This window comes from Trachymyrmex cornetzi, unplaced genomic scaffold (genome assembly GCF_001594075.2).
Source record: "Trachymyrmex cornetzi isolate Tcor2-1 unplaced genomic scaffold, Tcor1.1 scaffold210, whole genome shotgun sequence".
NCBI lineage: Eukaryota > Metazoa > Arthropoda > Insecta > Hymenoptera > Formicidae > Trachymyrmex > Trachymyrmex cornetzi.
In genome coordinates, this window is record NW_017296742.1 from 257,475 (window position 1) to 281,374 (window position 23,900).

Consider the following 23,900-nt stretch of genomic DNA (forward strand, 5'->3'; position numbering starts at 1 on the left):
TTTGTAAATATCTAGTCTGTATAAGATTTTGATAAGATAATTCTTTTGATGTCTGCGATTATAGTAAAAAGACATTTTTTTTTAAACATAATAAAGTGATATTTTACATTCTGTATAATAATGCTTGTTTTAGCTTGACATGATTTAATTTTTCTCTTTTTATAACAAATTAAATTAAAATATGATATCGCAGTGATGCACATAACATACTGTTAGAAATAAAATAAAATAACATGAGAGAGAAAGATAATAAATAAATCGATTGTTTTCTTTGTTTTCCGTAAAAATGTTCCCCATAAGGAATAACACGTGTACTCAAGCAATAAACAATGTATTTTATTTAATACAAACTATAGTACAAAATTTATACAGAACAACGTACGGTTTTATCATCATTTCTCATATGACAGCAAGTTCTCATATCGAGCGAACGCACACACTTAAGCAAGACTTAAGAGACGAGGGGCGGATTGGAGCGATCGAAGGAACAGGGTATAAAGGGTCAGGGGACAATTACTAAAACTGAGCACATCGATTTGTGACGATACAAACTTACTTGACACGAGCAAATCTATCGGTTGACAAGCGACACGGTGTAGAAAAAAAGATTGCTCGCGCACAAACACGGTGAGAGAGCAGAAAGCGCATCGCGTTTTTTTTCCTCTTTTTCTTTTCTCGGTACTCGCGCCGTAGACGACACGTCCTGTTTCGTAATACTTTTGCGGCGATTAACGTGATCGGATATCCGACCCACATTGGATTCCATACGGGAATCATTGGATATCTTGTGTATTCAAGTATACTGCAAACTCGTCGACTACGCTGGGCAACATTCGAGACTTGAAAATTACGCTTCTCGCAACACTCGCACTTAAAAAGAGGGGACGAGTCACCTCCGGCTGCGAGACATCGCAGAGAAAAAAAACAGATCCTCCTCCTTCTCCTAAATCGCATCAGATTGTACTTAATCGTATAAGTAGACAATATTTAATCTCTAGGTGCGATCCAACAGACTATTCGGGATACTACTATATTCCAGGACATCTTTCGCCTGTATCTACAATCTAAACGATCAACGAGCCTAATTTGGTTGAGAAATGTGTTTGTAATAAAATATATTTATATACGATAATCACGACGCGCTCGCGAAGCGCCTCTTAGCAGCGGTCGCATTCGTCAGAGTACATCAGAGTATAAAATTGGTCGTTAATTTGCGCGATAAATCGGGTTTCCTTCGTTTTTTGTCTAACTAAATCCCGCGACGCGGTGGGAACGCGCGTGATTTACAAAATTAACGATGAGTCGATGATATGTATTTAAAAAAATATTGACACTTAGATACAATGTGCTCCAGGGTCGATCGATGAAGAAGTACAATACGCGCATGCACCCATGAGGATCAACATATCCATCCCCGCTATTTCATCATATCTTCTCTACTTACAGGAATCAATAGCGGGAGTTTCTGATGCACTATTATCGCTGCATCGTCAGCCGTTGAAAAGCGTTACACGATCAACCGATTTGAATTAATCGAGATAAAGACAATCTATAGTAGTAGGAGTACAAAGAGCAAGTTAATAACAATTAATGAGTAAGAGAGGTACCTACATTCGCGAGAACAACGATCGTTTCAGCCTAAGAGGCTCTTTTGTATATAAATAGCAGAGATGCAATCCATATATCCTAAACGTGAGGCAGCAGGTCTCAATCTCGATAATATCTAACAAGATCTAATTCATTAAAATTGAAATTGCCTAAGACACATTCCTCAATAAGAGACGATACACGTACAATATTAAATTATTATCTTACAATTTAAGAAAAATCTAATCCACTTGTTACGACATTATTACCTTTAACTAACTAATTTTGTATTAACTCTCACGCTCATGTAAAATATGGCCGTTGACACAGAAGATCAGGAGGAATCATTTTCGGGATTTCGGAAACGATTAGAAGCTCGTGAATTTCGGTACCCCCTTCCGTACGCACTCATGCTTTCAAAAACAGTCGCTCAACAGAAAACACACTTCGCTACATCGTGTTCTCGCATACTGTACATCACTCTACATCACATTATCACCTATAAATTACTAATAGTGTGGCTTAATATTACATTATCTCGAGGTCTCGTCATATAATAACTTTTCCCGTTACGACAAAATCGACAAAGTCGCTTCGAAGATCGGAGATTTATCGTCTCGCGCAATAACGTCGTATTCGACGAAAAAAAAAAACAAAGAAAAGATCAAGAAAGCGAAGCAGAAGAAAGGTCAGCGTACGCCCGAGGCTCAGACCTTACATTCACAGCCTGACTGAGCACTCGGTTCTTTTTCCTTTATCCTTCTTTTTTTGCGAACTAAAACTTTCATGCCGTCCTTCGCGTTAAGTCACTCGCACAATACTCACGATTACTTTTCATATTTAACACATGTTTGTGATTCCGAGTCCACTAACTTACGACAAAGTGACGTAGGATAACGACGCAATTATCCCTTCCTGAATTTACGTTGACCCCCTTCTCGACGCGCAGCCTCGTGATTGTTGCATTTCCAGCTTAAAATAATTGAACTAACGTCAAGCCAAGATACACGTTGACGAGAAGGAACATAAAGCGCCTGTCGTTAATTCGCAGTAAAAAATCCGAACACTTATACGAGATTATCGTCTTATAAATAATAAGATACATTATCGAAATGACAAAATCATTTTTCTCGGTAAACAGGACAACGCTTGTACGAGATATTGGAGCGATAACGACGAAGAAAAGAGTACAACGAAAAAAAGACCTACTCTTAGAACAACAGGCGCAACCGTCTTGGCTCCGAAAACCCAATCTTCATTGCCAACATAAAGAGATCACACGATTTCATCATCACGGCGATGTACTCACGTGATCGCATGAGTACTCTCGTCCGGGTTAGATGCGCTGCGCTCGTGTTGCGCTTAAGAATCCGCGAGCGAAAACAAAAGAGCGTCGCCTCTTGTATTACATGGTGTTGTAAACGGGACTGCTGTGCCTAGGCCTGACCTGTAACCTAGCGAGGGGATGGGTTCTACCATGTTGTTGCTGTTTTTTACTAGCTGCTTTAGCCACTACGCTGGCCATGACTACGCTAGGCGAAGGTACTGCCGGCGGCCTGCCGGGGGCTTCCGGTGTCTCGTTGAACAGAGGTGCAGAGTGATTGTTGATCATAATCGGCGCTGACCTCCTCGAGAACTCAGGCGCGATCTTCGATTTTGCTGGCGGATGCACCTCCATGGCGTCCCAATCTTTATCTTTGTGCGCGCGCAACTGGACGTCCGAGCTCTTCCTGGATTCTGGCCTGGCAACCTCATACTTCCCCACCAATACTTTCACAGAGAGATCTTCCATATTATCCTGCGATGACGGTGGGGTTGTCTCGCTTCTTCTGCCATGCTTGTTGTCTTTGGTTTCGCCAACGCTGGACGACGATTGGATTTTGGACTCGTTGTGCGGGATCACTGGCGATGAGGGCAAACTCCTGATTTTCACGTCCTTTTTGGATCGTGCTGTCACCGACGCGTTTTCGCCCTCGCACGTGTTCTCGGGACTCCTCTCCAGCTTGGTTGACTTCGCCTCAAACTCTTTCTTCAGATTTTTAACTATACCAGACGTGCTACGTGGGCACTCTGCTTCCGGTGAATCATCCACGGAGAGACAGCGCTTGCTGAACACAGACTTGTTGCAGAGATTTTCCAAAACCATTTTATGGTGTTTTACAGAAGGGCACTGGGTAGTGTTGACGACGCATGGACTGGACGTCTCGCTTTCTGATCTACAAGATCTCAGAGACAGAGGCAGATCGGATTCGGAGGGCAGGGAGGAAGGCGCGGGAGCACTTGTAGATAGTCTTCCAATCTGACGCATAGACGTAAGGGAGATGTCGATGCTACCTACCGGGCTCGGCGAGTTTCTATTTGTTTCTACTTTAAGATTATGTTCCTGAGTAGGCGACGAGTCCCTTCTTCGCGGTGTCGGCGATGGCATGTGATGCAACAGCATCGGATTGTACGTCTCGACCGCAACCGAGTCTATTTCAGTAGTTAGCCTATCGCTCTTGTCGTCCGCGGTCGTTGAGCTCTGTGTGCACACGCGCTTCACCTCGCCTGCGGTCGTACCCTCCTCCAATTTTTGCTTAGTGCGTTTTACTGTCCCCGGATGCCACGGAATTTCCTCTTTGTCGTACGGAAACAGACCACTGGATCCAAGTAGATCGGATGGCCGCATGTCATAAGAGCCCCAGGAACTGTTTCTCGAAGGCAAGGTAGCCCACGAGCTGTGCACCGAATTGTTGTCAAGAACCACTGCGCTGTCGTAACTACTCCAGGAACTTTGCCGACTCGGAGATTCCCTTGTGACAGGTTCACCCCGTCTTTCTTCACGATCGAATACTCGATCGAGTTGGGCGCTGAACGGATCGCCGTCCTTTTTTATTTTCTTTCCTAAACCATCATGACACATCGATAATGCCGTCGTCGTCATCGTAGTCGTCGTCGTCGTTGTGACCGACGTTGCAATCGTCGTATCCGCCATTACACTCACGTTACACTCACTTTCTACATTCACGCCTTTGTCAATGTTATTGTCATCACACAAATCAGCACATGTTGCATCCGCGGATGCAGCAGTCCAGACTAGACATTCACTATTATCGTTGATCTCAGTGGACTCCTGACTCATCTCTTTTCTCTTTTCCCTTTGTTCTTCACCGGGATCCCAAGTTTCTTTTTCGGAAAGACCGCTCGAAACGGAAGCCGTGATACCTCGTGTTTCCTGCGACTGATCGTAATGCGAATGACCGTTCTCGATTGGTTTCACGTTATCCTCCGCAGTCGAACTTTGAGGCAGAGATTTCCCGTCCGTATCGGATCCTGGCGATGATGGTTTACTGCTAGCCGCTTCAAATTGATTAGTTAAATTGAGTACTAGACCCTTCCTCTTCTGTCCCTGAGTTTCTAACTTACTAATCCTATTCTTTACGCTAGGTGTGCCAGGGGTTGGAGCAGGTAGGTGCATTATTTTATTCTGCGACACGCTGTAAGATTGCCCGTTGTCGCAGGGCATTAGAACATTACGAGCTTCCTGTTCTATTGCCGGTTTTTGATTCGAGCCACGAAGAAGATCCTCCCGAGTAACTTCCGTATTTCCTGCTTTATCAATACTTTCCAATGACTGCGACAAGGGAACTGAAACATTATAAAACATAATGTAATAAAAATGTCTACATCCACAAAAATAAAATATATAGCTTGTAGTAATTTTAATTGCCATATTTCATATTTTAATTATTTATTAATATAAATTATTTATCAAAATTTCTAATTTTCCAATATACTGATCAGAAATAAATTTTATTACAACTTATTTAAATTTAAATAAAAAATGTTTTATTTATTTATATTTTCTGTCACATAACGATATCGTGTTCAAGCTATAATATATATGAACGTTCGAGCTATAACACATAAACAGACCATAATAGTTTCAACAAAAAAATTAACTTTAAGTTTCTTAAAAACTTTGTTTAACCTTAGATGGTCACTGGGGATTACTTTGATCCCACCAAAGTTTGGAGTAAATTTTCACCAACTTAAATTTCGAAATAACGCCTGACGCTCCATCTACTAGTAGTTTGAGTCTCTAACTACTTACCACGCGATTGGCATGGCGTAAAACGCGTTAGTGAAACGCGTAGGATTCTTTTTTTAAATTACCTCAATCAATCTTCAAAATAAATATCTTTTTTGAAACACTCGCTATTGCAATAATTTTTTTTATCGAAGTGCAACATCTGAAGACTTTATCCCTAAAATTTTACGCAAAAATATGAAAAAAATTATGATTTTTTAAATGAAAAGTCACTTTTCACGTAGACTTTCATTCATGAATTTTTTGGACTATTTTAAAATTATTAATTTAGCAAAAAATCAATGCGAATACATATTTTAAAAATAAATTTTAAAAATCAATGCGAATACATATTTTAAAGCTTAAAGAATGTCCCTAATTTGTTTTACTCTATACCTATGAAAAGAAAGCTGTGGCAGCCATTTAAACGTGCTGGGGTCATATTGACCCCGTGTGATCATTACGTAATTTTCACGAAATGTGATCATCTAGGGTTAAAAAAGCGCAATTAATTAGAAATGTCAGGATAGTAACGCTACATACCAGAAGGTAACATATTCTCAGCAACTTTAACATTCGGCGACCAACTCTTTGGTCTCTGGCTAGTTTTCTTCAACTCCGAGCCTGAAACCTCCCGCATATTGTTCTCTATATTATCTGATTTCTCTTCCTTTTTTGATTGATCTTTTGTGGAAGTGGGAGATTTTAGATTCGTGTCAGATTTGGATCTCTGGAGCTTTTCCTTGTTTTTCATCGCATCTAGAATACCCTGATACGTTTCCAATTGCAGGAGGAAGCTGTTGTTGGGTTTGATGCAGTTGCGCTTTTCCTTTACGTGTTTCCACGCCTGGGAAAAATCCCAGTTGTAAGCCTTCATCGCATAAGCTATCACCACGGAGGCAGAACGGGACACTCCCATCTTGCAATGCACCAACACCTTAGAGCCTTCCATTTTGGCCTTAGTAATGTACTTGAATGTATTATCCCAATGCTTCAGCAAATCCGTCTTCTCATCGTCATATACACGTACGTTCAAATACGTGAACATACCCGGAAAGAAGTTGTCAATTTCCCGAGTGACATTCAGGATGTGCCTTACACTGAAAGTGTATAAAAAAGATTAAAACTAACAACTATATTTAAATATATTAAGATAAAATGGTGCGTTTTTTATACTGTAGATAAAATTTTCAACATTATAATATGTAGAGTTTAAACTTTTTTTTCTCATTAAATACGAAAGATATAAAAATTGTTCTTATAAATATTTATTAAAAATATCTAAAAAATTTTACATCTAATAATAAAAGAAATAATTAAATTATAAATGATTAAAATATTAGAAATATATCACGTCGTGACACAATTAGAAATGACGAGCAATAAAATCGACATAACGTGACAATACGTAAAAAATATTTCGTAATGAGATATATAACGCACCCATTTTTCTGAAGTTCCTCTAGATTGCTAGCGTTCCATTCGCTCCCGAGATAAACGTGATCAAATATCTCAGTTGGCGCATCCATTTGTCCTAGTATGGTGAGCATCTCTTGATCGATGAACGGTTTGAATTCCCCGAGGTCCATGTCGAGATCCTCTTCAAGTCGACCTCTAATATATTTGGAAGTAACTTCATCAAGATCCACTGACATCATGATCTCCTTTAGCGTCGATCGAATCACGCGTTCGGTCTCTTCTCTCTCCCTGGGCCTAGATTACATAAACATCCATGTTTGTATCTCATGACAGATTAATCAGACAGGCAAAATCAGTTAAATGCATCCATAAATGATTGTCAATCACTAAATGATCGTTATATTATATTTCTATTCATATCATTCATATGTAATATATAACATAGATACATATTTTTTTAACTGTAGACATTATTCCATCAATTTATAATTACCGTATTTATAGATGTAATAAGAATTTTCATCGTTACAGAGCAAAAATACTAAAAGTGGCCTCGTAAACGCAAACAAAGAGATCAAATTAGAATGTTGCGAAGTTTTCGGATACATCAGTTTTCCACGTGTACGCCAGAATTTCGCAATACTGGAATCCAACGATCGAAATGACCTAATACCTTAAAATGTTTAGCTTAGTTTGAAAGGGAAGGCAGACGTAGAAACTGGAAATAATTGAAAGACGGCTATGAAGTTATGCTCCACTTGGGCGCGCGATTCAATGCGGCGCAGACAACCGAGGAAGGCGCATCAACAAACCACCCTGGCACGATACCAAGCTAAATTCGCAGTGGCCAGCTGTTTCTTGGGTCGTCTTATATGCTGCGCGAATCGATTTTGCTCGAGAGGCGTGTAATATATATTGAAGGTATTAAAAATTGAATGTCTAAGAAATCACCCAGCAAGAGGGCAACTTCCTGGAAGAGCTGGTTTCTAAAAGCAATCGATATTATGGTACTATGCCAATTTCATCAGAAAAGTGCATCCGAATAACCGTTTTATTTCTTAAGCCGCTTTTAAGAGGATCGTCATAAAAATGACCGGACTCACTTGGTGCGTACGCTGTCCGGTGACGGTGGTCTCTTGGACTCCAGATTGTCCATGGCATGCCACTCGTTGAGGCACGAGCGATCGCTCTCGATCCGTTGCTCATAGTAACTGACCCAGTCATGCGACAGTCCACCTAGAAAATAGTTTTGCTCGCGTGCCTTACCGGACACCTTGTGCAATGTCTGCAAGGCCGACCTAGAAAAGAAAATATACAAAAGATATTAGAAGAGGATGCTATAAGAAGGATAATCGGAAGCACTAATTGTAAGAAAAGAAGTAATCATCACGTCGAATTGGCTAAATGCGCCATAAAAGAAATAATTTCGTACACATTTCAGTTCTAAAGAAAATTAGTTGGGAAAACTTTCATTGTAACTAATACTCGCGACATTCTTGTTGTTTATTCATTGTGACCTAGTTTTCTCTCAGAAAAATTACGTTTTTCTCTTTTTTATGTGTGCTACGCTAGTTAAATCACTACTACTGCAACTTCACAGTTACTTCGTGATACTTTGCAAGCGTATAAAAAAGTAAATCGATCAGCGACGATCAGCATCTTCGGAAATCGACGAAAGTTACGATCTTCTGAAGGAACAAAGAAAGTAAGTATACTTTCTAAACGCCAGTGGTTTAACAAGAAATATCTTTGTGTTTCGGATTATGTCGAACAACGAGAGTCAATCTCCTGCTTCGCAGGTAAACCCTTCGGAATTACCATAGCTAGTAAACTTTCCCGTTCGCCCTGAAACTCATTCAACAATCAACGGTGGTTCCCACGGCGTAATGCTTGCTGCGTAAAGCATCGAGTAAAAAAATATTAGCCAACGCTTGAGAATAGGGGCAATGATGTTTCGCTTTAAATTGCTTAAAACTATGAGAAACATGTCGCAAAAACAAATGTGAACAATTAAGTCTTAATATAAATTTTCAATAAGATTGCTTTTTATTTAAAAAAATGACATAAACCGACTTCGGAAATTTTCTTAAAATATACACTAAAACCTCGTAATAGTGAACCTCGAAATAGCACGAAAAATCCCTTCCGCACTATGAGTAGCATGAGTGGGAGTAGCCACTAAGATCTTGTATTTCATTGTTTTAGAGTGAAGTAGGGGCAATCTCGTTATAACATTCAGACTCCCGAACCGCGCTATTACGACACGTAGAGAATTTTCTTTTAAAATCTACCCTGAAAATATGGTAGTTGTGATACAATACAATATTTTAAAGATTTTTACCATGCACTTCGGTAAAATTAATTAAACTTATTTTATTGTAGTTTTATTAATGAATAAAAGAGATTTACATTAAAATTCTTCGAAATACAATATTGTCCCACGACTATCATATTTTCAGGGTAAGCACTAAAAAAAAATTCTTTCCGTGGAGATTTCAATATATGCAATTTTTAATTTATTACTTGGATTTATTGCAGATTTTAATTACAACTTTTGTTAAATGAACAGTTCGCTCTGTCCCAATTACTACTGCTTTTTTTAATTGTAGTATTAGTATAAAAGTATGAGATCGTTATATATTAAAAATATTATTAATGTTAAACTACGACTGTGATATAAATATAAGCAATTGTATAAGATATTCGATGTTTTATATTTGTAGAATAATTAAAGAAATTAGGAATATCGTTGAAGATGCAAACTCCATATTCTTCTAATTAGAAGTGAAGGAAGGAGAATTGCATGATTTGAAAGTGCAAGCTAACGTATTTCAATGCTTATTTCAATAAAATAAGCATAAAAAAGTGATGGGTTACTTTTTAAATTTAATTTATTGAAATAGCAGCATCAAGGACAATCATTTAAGCCTGCATTACTGTCGGCAATAAATAAGTCCTGTTATGCGTAAATATATGTACCAATGTGCTAACTATAACTACCAACCAGCTAATTACTACCAACTTTGACATCTTTGACTAAAGAAGTGGTAGGTAGATATTCTTAGTGTAGAACGGTATGGTAAATATTGTTATCAAGCATTAAATAAAGAAATTTTTTTCTCTCTTATTTGTACAATGATTAATGTATATATTTTGTTTAGGATGCTGAAGAAGATTAATTCGGATAAATTAACCTAATTCGTACACGGGCAGTAAATACAGAGGCAGTAGGTACATGCAGCAGTAATTAAGGGCCCGTATGAACAAAGACTGGCAGTAATATGTTCAATATCTCATATTTGATCTTTTTCACTATATTTAAATAATTAGTTTTTGAGCTTGTTGCTTTTATTTTGCGTATATTAAAGTTTTCACTTGAATATAACAAAAAAATGATGTCTCTTATATATCTTAAAAATTTTTAAATAAGCATATCAATCACAAATATGTGTTTAAAGCGGCAGTAATTCTAACAGCTACCATATATTATTTTACAATATTCACAACGATAAAGCACTAAGAGATTTAAAAAAAAAATATGAAAGTGAATTTCGCAATTAATTCCTATTATTTTACGAAATAGATATAAATTAAACTTAAAATATACAAAAGAAAATAATTAATAAACTAGTAGTATAATTAATAAATCAAATACACTTTCGGATAAAATATTTCTAAATATAATGTTTAAAAGTAAGCATCTCATTTTCTGTCCTTTACTTGACTGTATTTACTATCCGGTTTTCACTTCAAATTGATAAATAGATATCTTTTCAATAATCTTAGTTGTAATTGGAGATCGTATTTTATACATATATTATATGTATATATATATATATATATATAAAACAAGTATTTTTCAACTTATATATAAAATTCACTTATTTGTTTTACGTTAAGAAGAATAAAAAAAGTTGCAATATTTTGAGTAAGAAATCTAATATGAGAATTTTACATAAAAGCGAAATGGATTTATGTTTACGTGTGTTACTAGAATATATCGTCAGTAAATGATGATATATTCTTCTTTCAATATTATCAAAAGCTTTGGGTTTATGCTTATCAATTTAAATAAATTTAATTTAGCAATTATAATACTTGAATATGCAGTCGATCGTTTCTTCATTCAAATAAGGAAAAGGATTTCCCTAGATTAACATATTCTGTGTTTATCTAATATCTCTTATGTGTGAAGATCCATTCGTATATAAATATATTACATAAATCCAGAAACGCAATATTATAACTTAATTCATGTATCGTTTATACAATTTAAATTATCAATGGATTCCCTAATCTTTTATTCATACTTTCTCAAATGTAATAAACTATGTAATAAACCAAATTTCTAAGAACTTTCTCGCGTGCTTTTTAAATTACGATAGTCCTATTTTAAAAAAGAGAGAAAGAATAGAGATTTTGATCCATGATATCTCTTCCACGTTTTACCTACACACCTATAATAATAATGTTACCAAAAAGAATATAATCACCTAGATGGACTTTCCTCCACAGATCTTATATCAGATTGCAAAGATCATTCTTGAAGCATCAAAAGAAGATTTATTCGCCTACAAAATCATTCGTCCGAATCGCACATGAATAGTGCATTTAAAGTGCAATAACTTGTTTCTAAAGAGATATATCGTCCAGAATTCTAAAACTTTAATACATTTTCAAAAATAACCAAAACTTCACACGATTATTTTTCAAACAATACGCGAGTTTTGAAAAAATAACAAAGAGTACATCTTGAAAAATTACCGATTTTGATAGTGGGTGGCCTCAAGATATTTAAATATATTTGGAATAACAAAATTATAAAGTATTTGTGATAGCAAAAATCGCGATAGTCTTATTTCCCCATTTCCTTTTTGTATGTATATGTATGCAAAGTTTCGTTCAGACAGTGTACAACCTGTTCTTCTATAATAATCTCAAACCGGTTTTTCGTGCAACGTGTACGTTTCACATATACAGTGGAGACTCAGTTTCACGTTTTTCCGGAGATTAATCAACACAAACAACGAAATAGCAAGGGCCCGTTGACCTATCTAATATCGTATCAGTGTATGAATAGTATAAATGTGTACGTATATTAGTTATTATACAAGAACTTTAATTACTCAAACAGCTGAATCCATATTGCTTAATTCTATATCTCAAAAGCAGGAAAAATACCAATCTAAATTGACGTCATGTTGACGTAATGCTTAAAATATTCCATACATGTGCCTTTAAACTCGTATTGTTTGTTACGGAAATAAAAAAAATGATACAAACGCGCAATTTAATATATAGAATACTCAATAACAATAATATAATATAAATGATTCAAATTTAATAAAAATAATATAATATAAACGATATAAATTTAATAAAATAATTTAATAAAAAAGTATTAATTATTACCTCACGAGCGATATTATTTCATTATAAATTTCCATTTTGAATTTAAACTCTATTATAATAAAGATTTTTTCGTATTGCTACTTCTGCAAATGAAATAGGATTTTAATTTAAACAATTCTTTTTGTTTTATTTTTTTATATAAGAACCATTCAAAAAAAAATTGTAAGAATTAAAGTATTATTAAGATAAAGTATTACTAATATGATCAAACCGACTCCGCTTCTCATTATCGTCAACAATTCTTCATTCTTGTTCTTCTTTTTTTTTCCTACTTATAGAATTCTTTTCAAGATCACAAAAGACGTGGAATTTTTCTCTTTTCTTTTGGTTTGCTGTAACACGAGAAATCACCTAACAAATGTTTCTGACCACCCACAACCGTTTCGACAAACCAAGAAACTTACGAGTTTTTGGAACAGAATTTTAATTTTGCAATCATATTTTATTTTTTTAAATGAAGTTTAATATAAAAAAATTAAAAAGTATTATTAAGTAAATCCACCACCTTTCGTCAAATTCTTCTACATTTAATACAATTTTTCATTCTTATTCTGCTGATTATTGCTCACTCATTTCATAGAAATCTCTTCGGGATCAAAGTTTATAGAATTTTTTTTTCTTCCGGTTAGCTATATCGCGCAAAAAAATCACCTGATAAATGTTTTTGACTACTCGCAATCATTTCGAAAAGCCAAAAAACTTGCAAGATTTGAAAAGAATTTTAATTCTACAATTTTTAATATACTTATAAGAAAAAATACTAAAATATTGCTGAGATGAAATCCATCCTACTTTTCAACATCATCAATAGTTTTTCATTTTTATTCTGCTAATTATTGCTTACTCATTTCATAAGAATGTCTTCGAGATCAAAATTGATAGAATTTTTCTCTTTTTTTTCCGTCTTGCTATAACACGAGAAACCATCTGACAAATGCTCTTGACGACGCACGACCGTCCTGAGAAACGAAGAAACCTCGAGCGTCGTTACCGTCGGCACTCAACCATGACAGCGCCGTCACATAAGAAGAAAGCGTGATCGAAGATATACCCCTCTTCTCTGCGAAGAACTTGACGGTGTTCTCGGCAGAATCATCGGAACGTAAGCTTACGGGATGTCGATTAGCTTGGCTTTACGCACTCGGAGGTCTTGGTGATCCTCGCGGCGTCTTCGATCTACTCTAGCAATTGCAGTGCCTGTCTTTTGTTACTTTCAAAGAACGGGCTGCGATAACAATCTCAACCGCACACGCGTTGAATGTGGTAGGTACCGAATACAGCATCTTGTTCTTTATAAAGATATAAAACAAATTGAGTTATAAATAACTTTCAATGCAGCAACAACTTAAAATACTTGTTTAACACCCAGATTGGCCTGATCTTACTTTAACTTCAAACCAGTATTTCATCAATTATAATAAGGTTCTTTATTGAAGAACTCTCTGAACTGGTATACATGGTTCAATAAATTGAAGTGAAAGAAATATGGTTTGTTTCACTTCAACTTATTGCACCGTGTATACCAGTTCAGAGAGTTCATCGATAAAGAACAGGCCCATTATGTCAACGACAGAAACCATCTATGACAGATGACAAGAAGAAAACTTTCCCTTTTTTGTAAATGAAACAATAGGACATAAAATATTAACCTTTATCTTTTATGATATGATTTACAAAGAAAATTCTTATAATTATAATAGATACCTGAGCTTTAAGATATACTTCGAGTCAGTCTTAATTTAAAAAAATTATAGACATTTTTCTATTGTAATTTTCTTCCTGATACTTTAAACAAATCGCGACGAAATAAAACTTCAATTAAAAAAGATACACGAGTAAGTTATGGCGAGAATTTATACTGCTAGCGGTTCTCTATGCGAGTTTCCTCTGCGCGAGTACGCAGGATACGTTAAAAACTGCCATAGAAATCAAAGCTATAAAGTTCCAAGGATTCCAACGTCTAGAAAGTCGGCTCCTGGTGGGCTTCATGGGCTGCTACCAGGAAAACTGATATAAGCTCGATAGTAAAAAACAGTTAAGGATGTACAATAAATGCTCTCGATTCTTGATAACAACGAAATTCACCAACAAGACGTATGGGTGATAACAATAAATGTTCTATTTAACAGGATTGATGGACACCATCTTTTCTATATGCTTCATTTATTACGTACTTTTCGAGGAGAGAGAATTCTTGTTGGAACAGCATGCGAAGCATTATGCATCAAATGTGATAATGCAGCGAAACAAACGTGATAACTTGGCAACAGTAAATTGACTGTAAGAAAATAACTAAATCTATGTATTTTTTTTTCTGAAAAAAGACAAAGAAAATAAAATAATTCTGTCAGATCCTGTTAAAAGTAAAGATTTTACCGGATTTTACATTGAAAAAAAAAACTCTTATTTTTTGTAATATATCTTTGATCAATAGAATATAATGGATAAATGAAAAGATAAAAATTTGACTATATATTTCAGACTATTATTCTTTCGATTGACAGAATTAAATAATCAAATAGAAAATCATGGGCAAATTAGAAGAATCTGTGGATAGATAAACTAATTAATATATTTTAAATATTAATAAATTATTTATATAAATAATCTTATAATAATTGCAAATCAACATGATATATTATTTTAAAAACCACAGAATATTGATTTTTAACATTCCTTAAGATTTGGATAAAATTTAAATAAAAATGTGACAGAGATTCCAAATACTTGTTAATTTTTTAAAAATAAATTTCAATTTTTATTCTTTTGCATATATAAAATTAAATAATTGATTATTAAAAAATTTTTAATCGATGTAGGAAATGAAACAGGATATGAAGTTGCAACAGAGAATATAACGGCATATTGAGCTAAAACGATGACGTTCTCTAAATGCATTGGAAATGCCAGTCATGGAGGAAGAAGCAATCAAGGAATGAAAATGCGACCTTTCACACACGCAAAATAACACAATAAGAATAGTTTCAGTGACTATATTATGCAAAATATATTCCATTTTACGAATCAAAATTCTTTTTATGGACTAGGTTACCGTATGTATGAATAATCAATGTAGCTCGAAGGTAAGCTTCTTTTTACAACGAACATCCGTGTCTGCCTGATTTCCACGTATTTGCATACTTTATGACGTACGAGACGTCACGCATCAATAAGAAAAATCAAAAACGTACACGATGTTCCAAGCATTGCATACATTTTGCGACTATTCGATCGTCTCTTAGTAAAAATTTAATGTAAAATTATTTTTTATACAATTTATAATTTTTAGCAATTTTAAGCAAATATTAGCTAAAAAAATTTATTTAAAAATAAAAAATACAGTTCTTCGGTGTTATTTAATTTTTTTTTAAATAAGACGAAATTTATAGTTAAAATCTATTGACGTCTGGACATTTATCGAATTCTTAAATTTTATAAATCGGATAAAGCATGATATTTTTGGATATCCTATATTATACAATATATGTTTCGCTCTTCCGTCAAGCATCCAATAAAATTTAACTAATACCGATTTATGCCAACAAAGAAAAATATTTTTTATGCATCTACGCATCTATGTTCTCAAAATCGGTCTACGTTTTGATCAACAATTTATTCGCAGACAATAACGAAACGTGCGTTTCGCTCTTTCTTCATTTTATCTACTCCACCGATCGCGAAGCCGCGTTATTAAGAAGAGACCTCTGAGCAACATCTTGGCCTTTTGATGTCTTGACCTTGGTTAGGTAGCCGTGCAAGTAATGAACTTCGTTTCTAAGTTCTTGCAGTGGTTCAAGCGAAACAGATAATAGCCCTGCCTCACAATATCTTAACCCCTTGAAGGGCAGATTAATTTCGCTAAGGGTCGGCGATACCTGTGTCAGGCGCTTCGGATTACAACCAAGAGAATTCGCATGTTGCAATTTTTACAGCGTCACTTATATACAATATTAATATATTTAATCTATGTTGAAATAATCTCGTTGATGAATATTTTTTAATAAATTGAAACAAGATAAAAAAATATATAATTATAAATTGAGCAAGATTTTTTATTTTGTAAAACATTTGGAGTTCATTAAAGAATAATGTTAATAATTTTCTGTTACGCAAAATAAAAGAAAAATTCTGAATCAATTTTTCTCAAAATTAAGTCTTTTTCTGTAGCAATAGTTGATTGCAAGACTCGTTCATAAATCTCATCCCTTTTACATTGTGATTCAAGATTTCAAGAAAATAATTAGATAATAATTTTTGATATTTTATTCTTAAAAATAACGTGATTTAAAGTAAAAAAAATCAAAGTGTAAAAAAATTATAAAATATTACTCGAAATGTGTTATTAGATTTTTACCTTGTCACATCCGGAATTTTACTGATTCGCTAAGGAGCTTAAAGCAATTTTTTGCAACGAGTGTTTGGAAAACGCGTACCACTTTCTCAAGCGTAGCAAATATCATGCAAGAAACGGTTTCCCTTCCGTGCCAACTCGGCACCGATTAGATAAGACTACTTCCGTTTTCTTGGTAATACGTAGAAAATCTACAGAAGAGTCTTGCCACTCGTAAGAAGTGTGTGTGCCTTTATGCGTCAATTAACGGTTAGAAAAGTTTTACGCAACAAACGATGAACATCGACGAGAGTCTCGGTATACTATAATTAAAGATTTACGTAATAGCCACCTTCAGATCCGAGCAGAAGAATCAATATCTAAGAGTGATGAATTAACGCATCAAAAATACATAGTGAATCTGAATTTTTTTAAGAAGATAATCCTGACTTATCACAAATGTACAAATTTTTTGCACTGTTACATAATTTAATTAAAAGATATATTTTATACTAAACTTTTAAATAAAGGTAAAAAAGATAATATATAGATTTTAAAGAATCATACCATAAAGTTCTAAATTTACAGAACTGAAGTTTCCTGTGTTAAAGTATGATATTCCAAATAGAGGCAAACGATATTTTGAAATCGTTTTGGTAATAAATTCATATTTTATCACTTCGGTTAGGAGTTGAGATAAATCTCACAATAATTACAGAGACATATCGCGTTAATGAATTTACTTGCTGTTCATACACTAACTTGATATTATATGTTTGTGATTATAACTTTTTATATTCCGCACTATTTCATGTTTTCCACTTGTTGCCTTCAAGACATCTTACGTATGTCTGCAGTTATGCAAATTACACTGTTACTATACGTATTCGGAATTCAAAATTGGTACTTTTCACACTCCTCGGAATGATCGAGAGTTCTCGTCTGACCTAAGGCCGCGAAAGCTTTTGCGTGACCACCCGGCGAGAACAACAGCAGGAGACGTACTGAGCCGCTAGGCATGACATCGTTAATTGTAATGAGTCGCGTCATCGGTGGAACATAAATGGAACGCCTGGTGAAACGAGCTGTTACGGGTCGATCGTGTGAGAGGCTCCGAATCCCCAGTTGATGTCATCGCCAACACGCATCGGTTAACACTCAACTAACCGATTTCCAATCATAGTACTATGATCTATTAGGAGAGATGTGAAAAATTAGAGAACATAAAATTGACCAAATTTAACATTAATTTGCTGAGCTCAGCAATTTACTGAGTTTTTGTGATATAATTCCTTTATCTAGTAATAAACTCATATTACAGATATTTAAGAAGTAAGAGAAAAGCATGTGTTTATATGGCATGTGAAGTTTTTCAAAAAAAAAAGAAAAAAAGAAAGAGAGAGGAACACTTAATCATTAAATGCCTGAGGTGCATGCTCATCTAGTTACGCCATCGGCCAAAAAAGACTGTCCATATATCTCCTGTTCACAACTTGTCACCGCGAAAATCACAGAGTAGGTAACATAGCCAATTATACGAAATGAATATTAATTGCGTACGAGAGACATGTACATGCGCTATTTTGCAGCCGTAGGCGAGCATAAATATTTTTGCAAGTACATCTTTTTACAACGACGGAATCAAGAGCATCGGATTGTCATTTTCAGCTGATATTTTCAGTAAAAAAAATCAAATATTTGAAAGTTTGAAAAATACAATGTTTGTATGCTTTTCATTATTATTTTGAAATAAAATTATTTCGTGATAGAATTCAGCACACGTCGGAATCCGATTTTCATAAACATTTTTGTGCAGAAAAAATCTAAAATAATTGTAATAAAAATTAATTTATAAGCAAATAATTAATCAAATATTTTATCCCACATTAGCTATCATTTTAATAATATATTTTTCTCACAATTTTTGTAAGATTTTAACTTTTTCAAACTTTTCTTTTTCTCATTATTTTTAATTTGTTATATTATAATTAATTTGTTATAATGTTCTGTTTACATAATAGCAATCCTGCTAAATAGTCAACAATAGTTAGTATGAAAAATAATAATATAAAAACTATAGTGACATATAAATTCGGCTTATTTAATAAGATTCCTAGATGTTAGACAAAAGAGTAGGTAGAATTTCTCTAAAAGTTCCAAATCCATAGAGATACAGAGAAATGAACAATATCATATAGAGAATACCGGATATCAGCATATCTCCTCTCGCACTGACCTTGCCTGAGTTATTCTTGTCAAGGCTACAGAGTCGCCCCTACGAGGATCGAACAGACATGTCTCGTCTCTTTCGTACAAATATGTGACACCCTGTGCTATAAGCCCCCCTTTTGAGAATTTGCGAGGCCGCACGCTTGTCCCGATTTGGAACAAAACCGGCTGATCTGCTTACAAAAACGTACTGTCTGGCCGACCATCCGTCAACAAATATTTCTCGTTACTGCGGAATTCGCCTTGTCATCTTAGTCGGAGACGAGAATTTTCTTAATGCTGACAAATATTACAATGCAGAAATATAACAAAACCATTTTTACATTTGATTATATTATAATTTTACTTATACTACAACACAAGAATAATTAAACTATAATTTTGCAACAATATAAATTGATAAAAAATTCAGTTTTAAGAATTCAGACAATTACGTAAATGTAAAAAAAACATATGCATAAAAGTATTAAACCTTTAAAGATTTGTAATATGCATTTAAATTCATATGTGATTAGAGATAATTATTTTCATTTATCTATACGTAATTAAAGATCTATACGCGATTAGAGATAATTATTTTCATTTATCTTTTTGAATAACACTGTTAAATTAAGATATTTCTTCGATATTTTATCGATTATTATACAGCATATCAATAACTTTAACAACCAATTTGATTTTGTTTTATGAAATATTGTAATTAACACATTAAAGGCAAGACACCTGCCATTTTCAAAAAATTTTAATAGGAAAATATTAATAGGCTTCGGTTTTGCATAGTACGAGTATATAAAATCTTAATAAAAAAGAGGGCTTCTCTCAAATGATACAACGGGAGCGACATTTGAGAATGGAACAATGAGGGGAACCTGTCTGGTTATCCCGCCATCGCAAAACGCAGATGCAACTCCTTGCCGAAGCAGTCGAGATACACCTGCTGCATTTCCCTCTGTAACCAGTTCTCAAAGGCAGCCATGAATTATTTAGAACCGTTCCGAGCGGAATACAAAGAGTTTTCCTACTTATTCTCTTTATAAACGAAGTACAGATCGCTACAAACGTCGTGTCACTTTGAAGAATTCAATGCATTTTATAGTTGAAACATGACGGATAAATCAATCAATAAAAGTATTTTGCTTTACAATTTTTTTCTACAGATTATTTCTGTAGATTCTATATATTAATTGCCAATTTTAAAAAGATAAATTTTTATAAAAAGATCTCTTTTCGTTACTTTGCATAAAAAATAATCATCAGAAAATAACGTAAAAACTTATTCATATGAATATAATAAATATTATTAAAACAAATAAAAATTAAACAATTGTAAAAAAAATATATACATACACTGTAAGAAATTTCTGTTGTAAACTTCCAAAAGTGTTGGAAGTTTTTATCCTACAAAAATGTGTTGTAAATTTAAACAGTATTATATTGTGAAATTACAATAACATTTTGTGATAAAGTATATGCAGATCTCTAATACTCATGCGCGGCACGCCAGTTTTTTAATTCACAACAAATTTCTATTGTAAATTTACAAATATTATGAAATCACAGCAAAACGTTATATGTGGTTTGTAAATTTACTGCACATTTTTATCATAAGGATATTGTAAATTCACAAACATTTCTAACAGTGTACTACTTTATCTCTACACTGAAAAAAATTTCTGGTTTAAAATGGACAAATCAGAAATTTCTCTCTCTCTCTCTCTCTCTCTCTCTCTCTCTCTCTCTCTCTAATTTATTAGAATTCCAGTTGAGATAACCGGAATTCTCGTTGATACTATATTTCTTGTAAAATCTACTAGAATTCTTATTTTTACCAGAATAATTATATTAATCAGAATTCTAGTTATCTCAACTAGAATTTTAATAGACATAACCAGAAAATTCTGATTCGTCCATTTTCCACCAGAGTTACTGTTTAATCCAACCAGACTATTTTTCTCAGTGTATGTTGAACCAACTCTCACTGAAAATGATGTTTTCAATAATAAATATAGTTAGAGCTGATTCAGTAGAGAGCCAGATGATATCCTATCCTAGAGGATAGGTTACGTAATGACTTTACGAAAGCGCAAGAAGTTCTTTCTCGATCGCGCTTTCGATGACTCTTAAATTTACTTAATACTCTTTAAATACACGTGTTGGGAAATGTTAAGAAAGAATCGTACTTTACGCACTTCGAATGCCACACGAAGATAAATCGTGTGATTTAAACGGAATATAGTTGACTTAATATCGCGATAATGATTGATTCCTTTAGAATTTTACCGTAGCCTAGGATAGAGACTGATGCAAAGGAGAAGACGATTTATCACGTTCGCCTATATGTTAAACTCGTTTAGCACGAGAAGCACTCGCTTCCCAAAGCGAATCTGACATTGCTGATTAATGATACTCTGAGTCGCATCGTGATGATAACAATAAGTAACGGAAGAGTCATTGTTGAATATCGATTCTAGAAAAGTATGACGCGTCGCGTGTTAATTATAAATAAATCCAACATCATCGAAGAGGCACTCTACCATAACGTAATACGTATATACTATCGCAAATCTAAACAGAAAAGGACGGACATTGCATACTTCTCAGTAAAGTCCGTCAACTCGGTCGAATCAATGACAAAAAAACTCGTGGAAATTATTTTTAAAGAAATACGTAAAAATTATTTCCGCATTTGAGAAGAATTTAATTCTTCAAAAGCCAGCAATTTCCAACCATTTGTAATTCACAAACATTTTCGTGGAAAGAAAGCTGAGAGTCGATTAGGAAGTACATAAAAAAATCACAGTTCTAGGTACCACATGTACAAGAAATGTTGAACAAACGTCAATGTTGTTCAAATGACGACTAAAAGTCAGTCCCGAACGTGATTGCATCGTAAAGCGTTTCGAGAACGGCATTATCCACATTGAGAATGAAGAAAGTGGCACTGCGAGGTGTCGTAAAGACGGGATGGTTATTCGCTCAGCTTCTGTTACGGACTTATTATTCCTATTTTGCGGTCGGGATGGCCTCCACGATGAATCTTTACGGTCGACGCGCAAAAGTGGAACAATCGTTGCGGAAATCAGCATGTGGAGTCCTCCTCCGCGAGATCTACAGGGCTATCGCGAAAGTTACGGCGACGGTGAATCCATTTCGGCATTGTCGGCTTGCACTATTTACGACGCGGAATAGCCGTAGACATTTCGTGTGGAAGCGAGATCGCGATCGACCGCGATTGTCCTGAACAAATAAGGCACTGCACTTGAGGAACATGCCGATCCAGTCTGTAAGCTGGATCGCATGGCAGAAATTGGAAAGCGAGTCGGAGATCGAAATCATCAATAGGCAACGATAGGTTGCAGTATTAAGTAAATAGCATTGAAAGATACATACTTTTGCCCATTTTATTGATCATGCGTCGCGATGCTTCATAAATCATGTTAAAGAATCAAGGCATCTTGAGAAAAATATGTAGTATACTCAATACATTTTTTCCAGAATCCGACAATGCATAATGTTACGAATTTATCGTGCTTTCGAATTGATTATAATTTAAATCGATAGAAAATATATGTGTTGGTACGAGGGGAAGGAAGAATCTTTTTTTGTAACAGTTGAAGGAAATTATATTACTTATTATTAATAGAGAAAAAGGAAGTAGAATTTTCGTCTTTCAATCAAAAGAGATTCTTTACATTGATGTTACAACATTTACCGTGGATACTCCATTTCTTGGAGAACGTTTTGAACGATTCTGAGCACGCACGATCCTGAACACGTCTCGATAATAACTTCGACCTGAATGTACATTCCCGACGCGTTCTCCCATTCCCATATATATGTGTACATACTTGTATCTTAAAACCAGATGAGTTAACCATTTTTGATAGAGAGAGAGAGAAACTTCTACATATACTTTATATATTTAGTATATGTGTGCTTCTTTAAAAAAAAAAAAAACGATTGTGCATAGTTCTATAATAGAATTCCAATAATAATTAAGCAGAAACCAAGAGATTATTTGAATGCTTCGCGCATTTGCATTTTTACTCTTGATACTCGGCCTTCATCATGATACGCTTAATTACGTTCTTAATCATAGTAACTGTATCTAAATGATATGTATCTCTAGATATCGGTAGTAACCTGTATCTTATTCTTACGACCTCTCAATTATCCTTTGCTAGGAATGTTAATTAGCTATTTCAACTTCTTCGTGACATTTTTCTCCGAGAGCGTGGCGCGATAAGAAAATTAAAATCCAAAACAGCATTTATTTTATAAATACCGGTAATATAATTCTTTTCCTCCTTTTCTTTAAACACAGAAATTGTAGTTAATCTCTACTAATCCCTACTAATCTCGTGTTGCTGTTGAAAATAAAAAATTTTTCATTAAAATATAATATTTTTCTTTTTATGATTAAATCTATTTTGTTCTAAATAATATATTTTCATATACAATGTTTTTCAAATTTATTAAATTAAATTACTGCATATCAAAATTTAAATTATATTTATTATGTCATTTTTTGATGCATTTTGTTAATTTTCGATATTAAATATATCTCAATAATTAAAACTAAACAAATCTTCGTTCATTTATTTCAACACTTAATTTAGAACGATTAATAAATTTATAGCAATAAATGGCATCTTCTACGATTTTTTAAAAATAGTCACTATAGAAGAAATAGCATCAAAAACGTAACATTTCTTTTATTGCAATTTATTTTACGATTCACTGAAAAAAATATTCTAGTTAAACCAACAAAAAGACCCAACCAACCAGAATGACATTTCTGGTTATTATAACCATTTTCTAGTTAATATAATCAGAAATTCTATTTGGCCTTAC

General features: G+C 34.2%; 1 protein-coding gene across 2 annotated transcripts in view; it reads right to left on the reverse strand.

Moving 5' to 3' along the window:
* Window positions 1-315: 315 nt before the first annotated feature.
* The window catches only part of ssh (Protein phosphatase Slingshot), a 161,537-nt gene continuing 137,952 nt past the window's right edge, over window positions 316-23,900 (reverse strand). For both annotated transcript variants that reach the window (XM_018505741.1, XM_018505742.1), the window contains 4 exons: window positions 8,179-8,373; window positions 7,100-7,369; window positions 6,200-6,756; window positions 316-5,214 (listed from right to left, as the gene is read on the reverse strand). In XM_018505741.1, coding sequence (XP_018361243.1) covers window positions 2,993-5,214; window positions 6,200-6,756; window positions 7,100-7,369; window positions 8,179-8,373 — 3,244 coding nt within the window. In that variant the 3' untranslated portion in view covers window positions 316-2,992. The remainder of the gene's footprint in view (window positions 5,215-6,199; window positions 6,757-7,099; window positions 7,370-8,178; window positions 8,374-23,900) is intronic.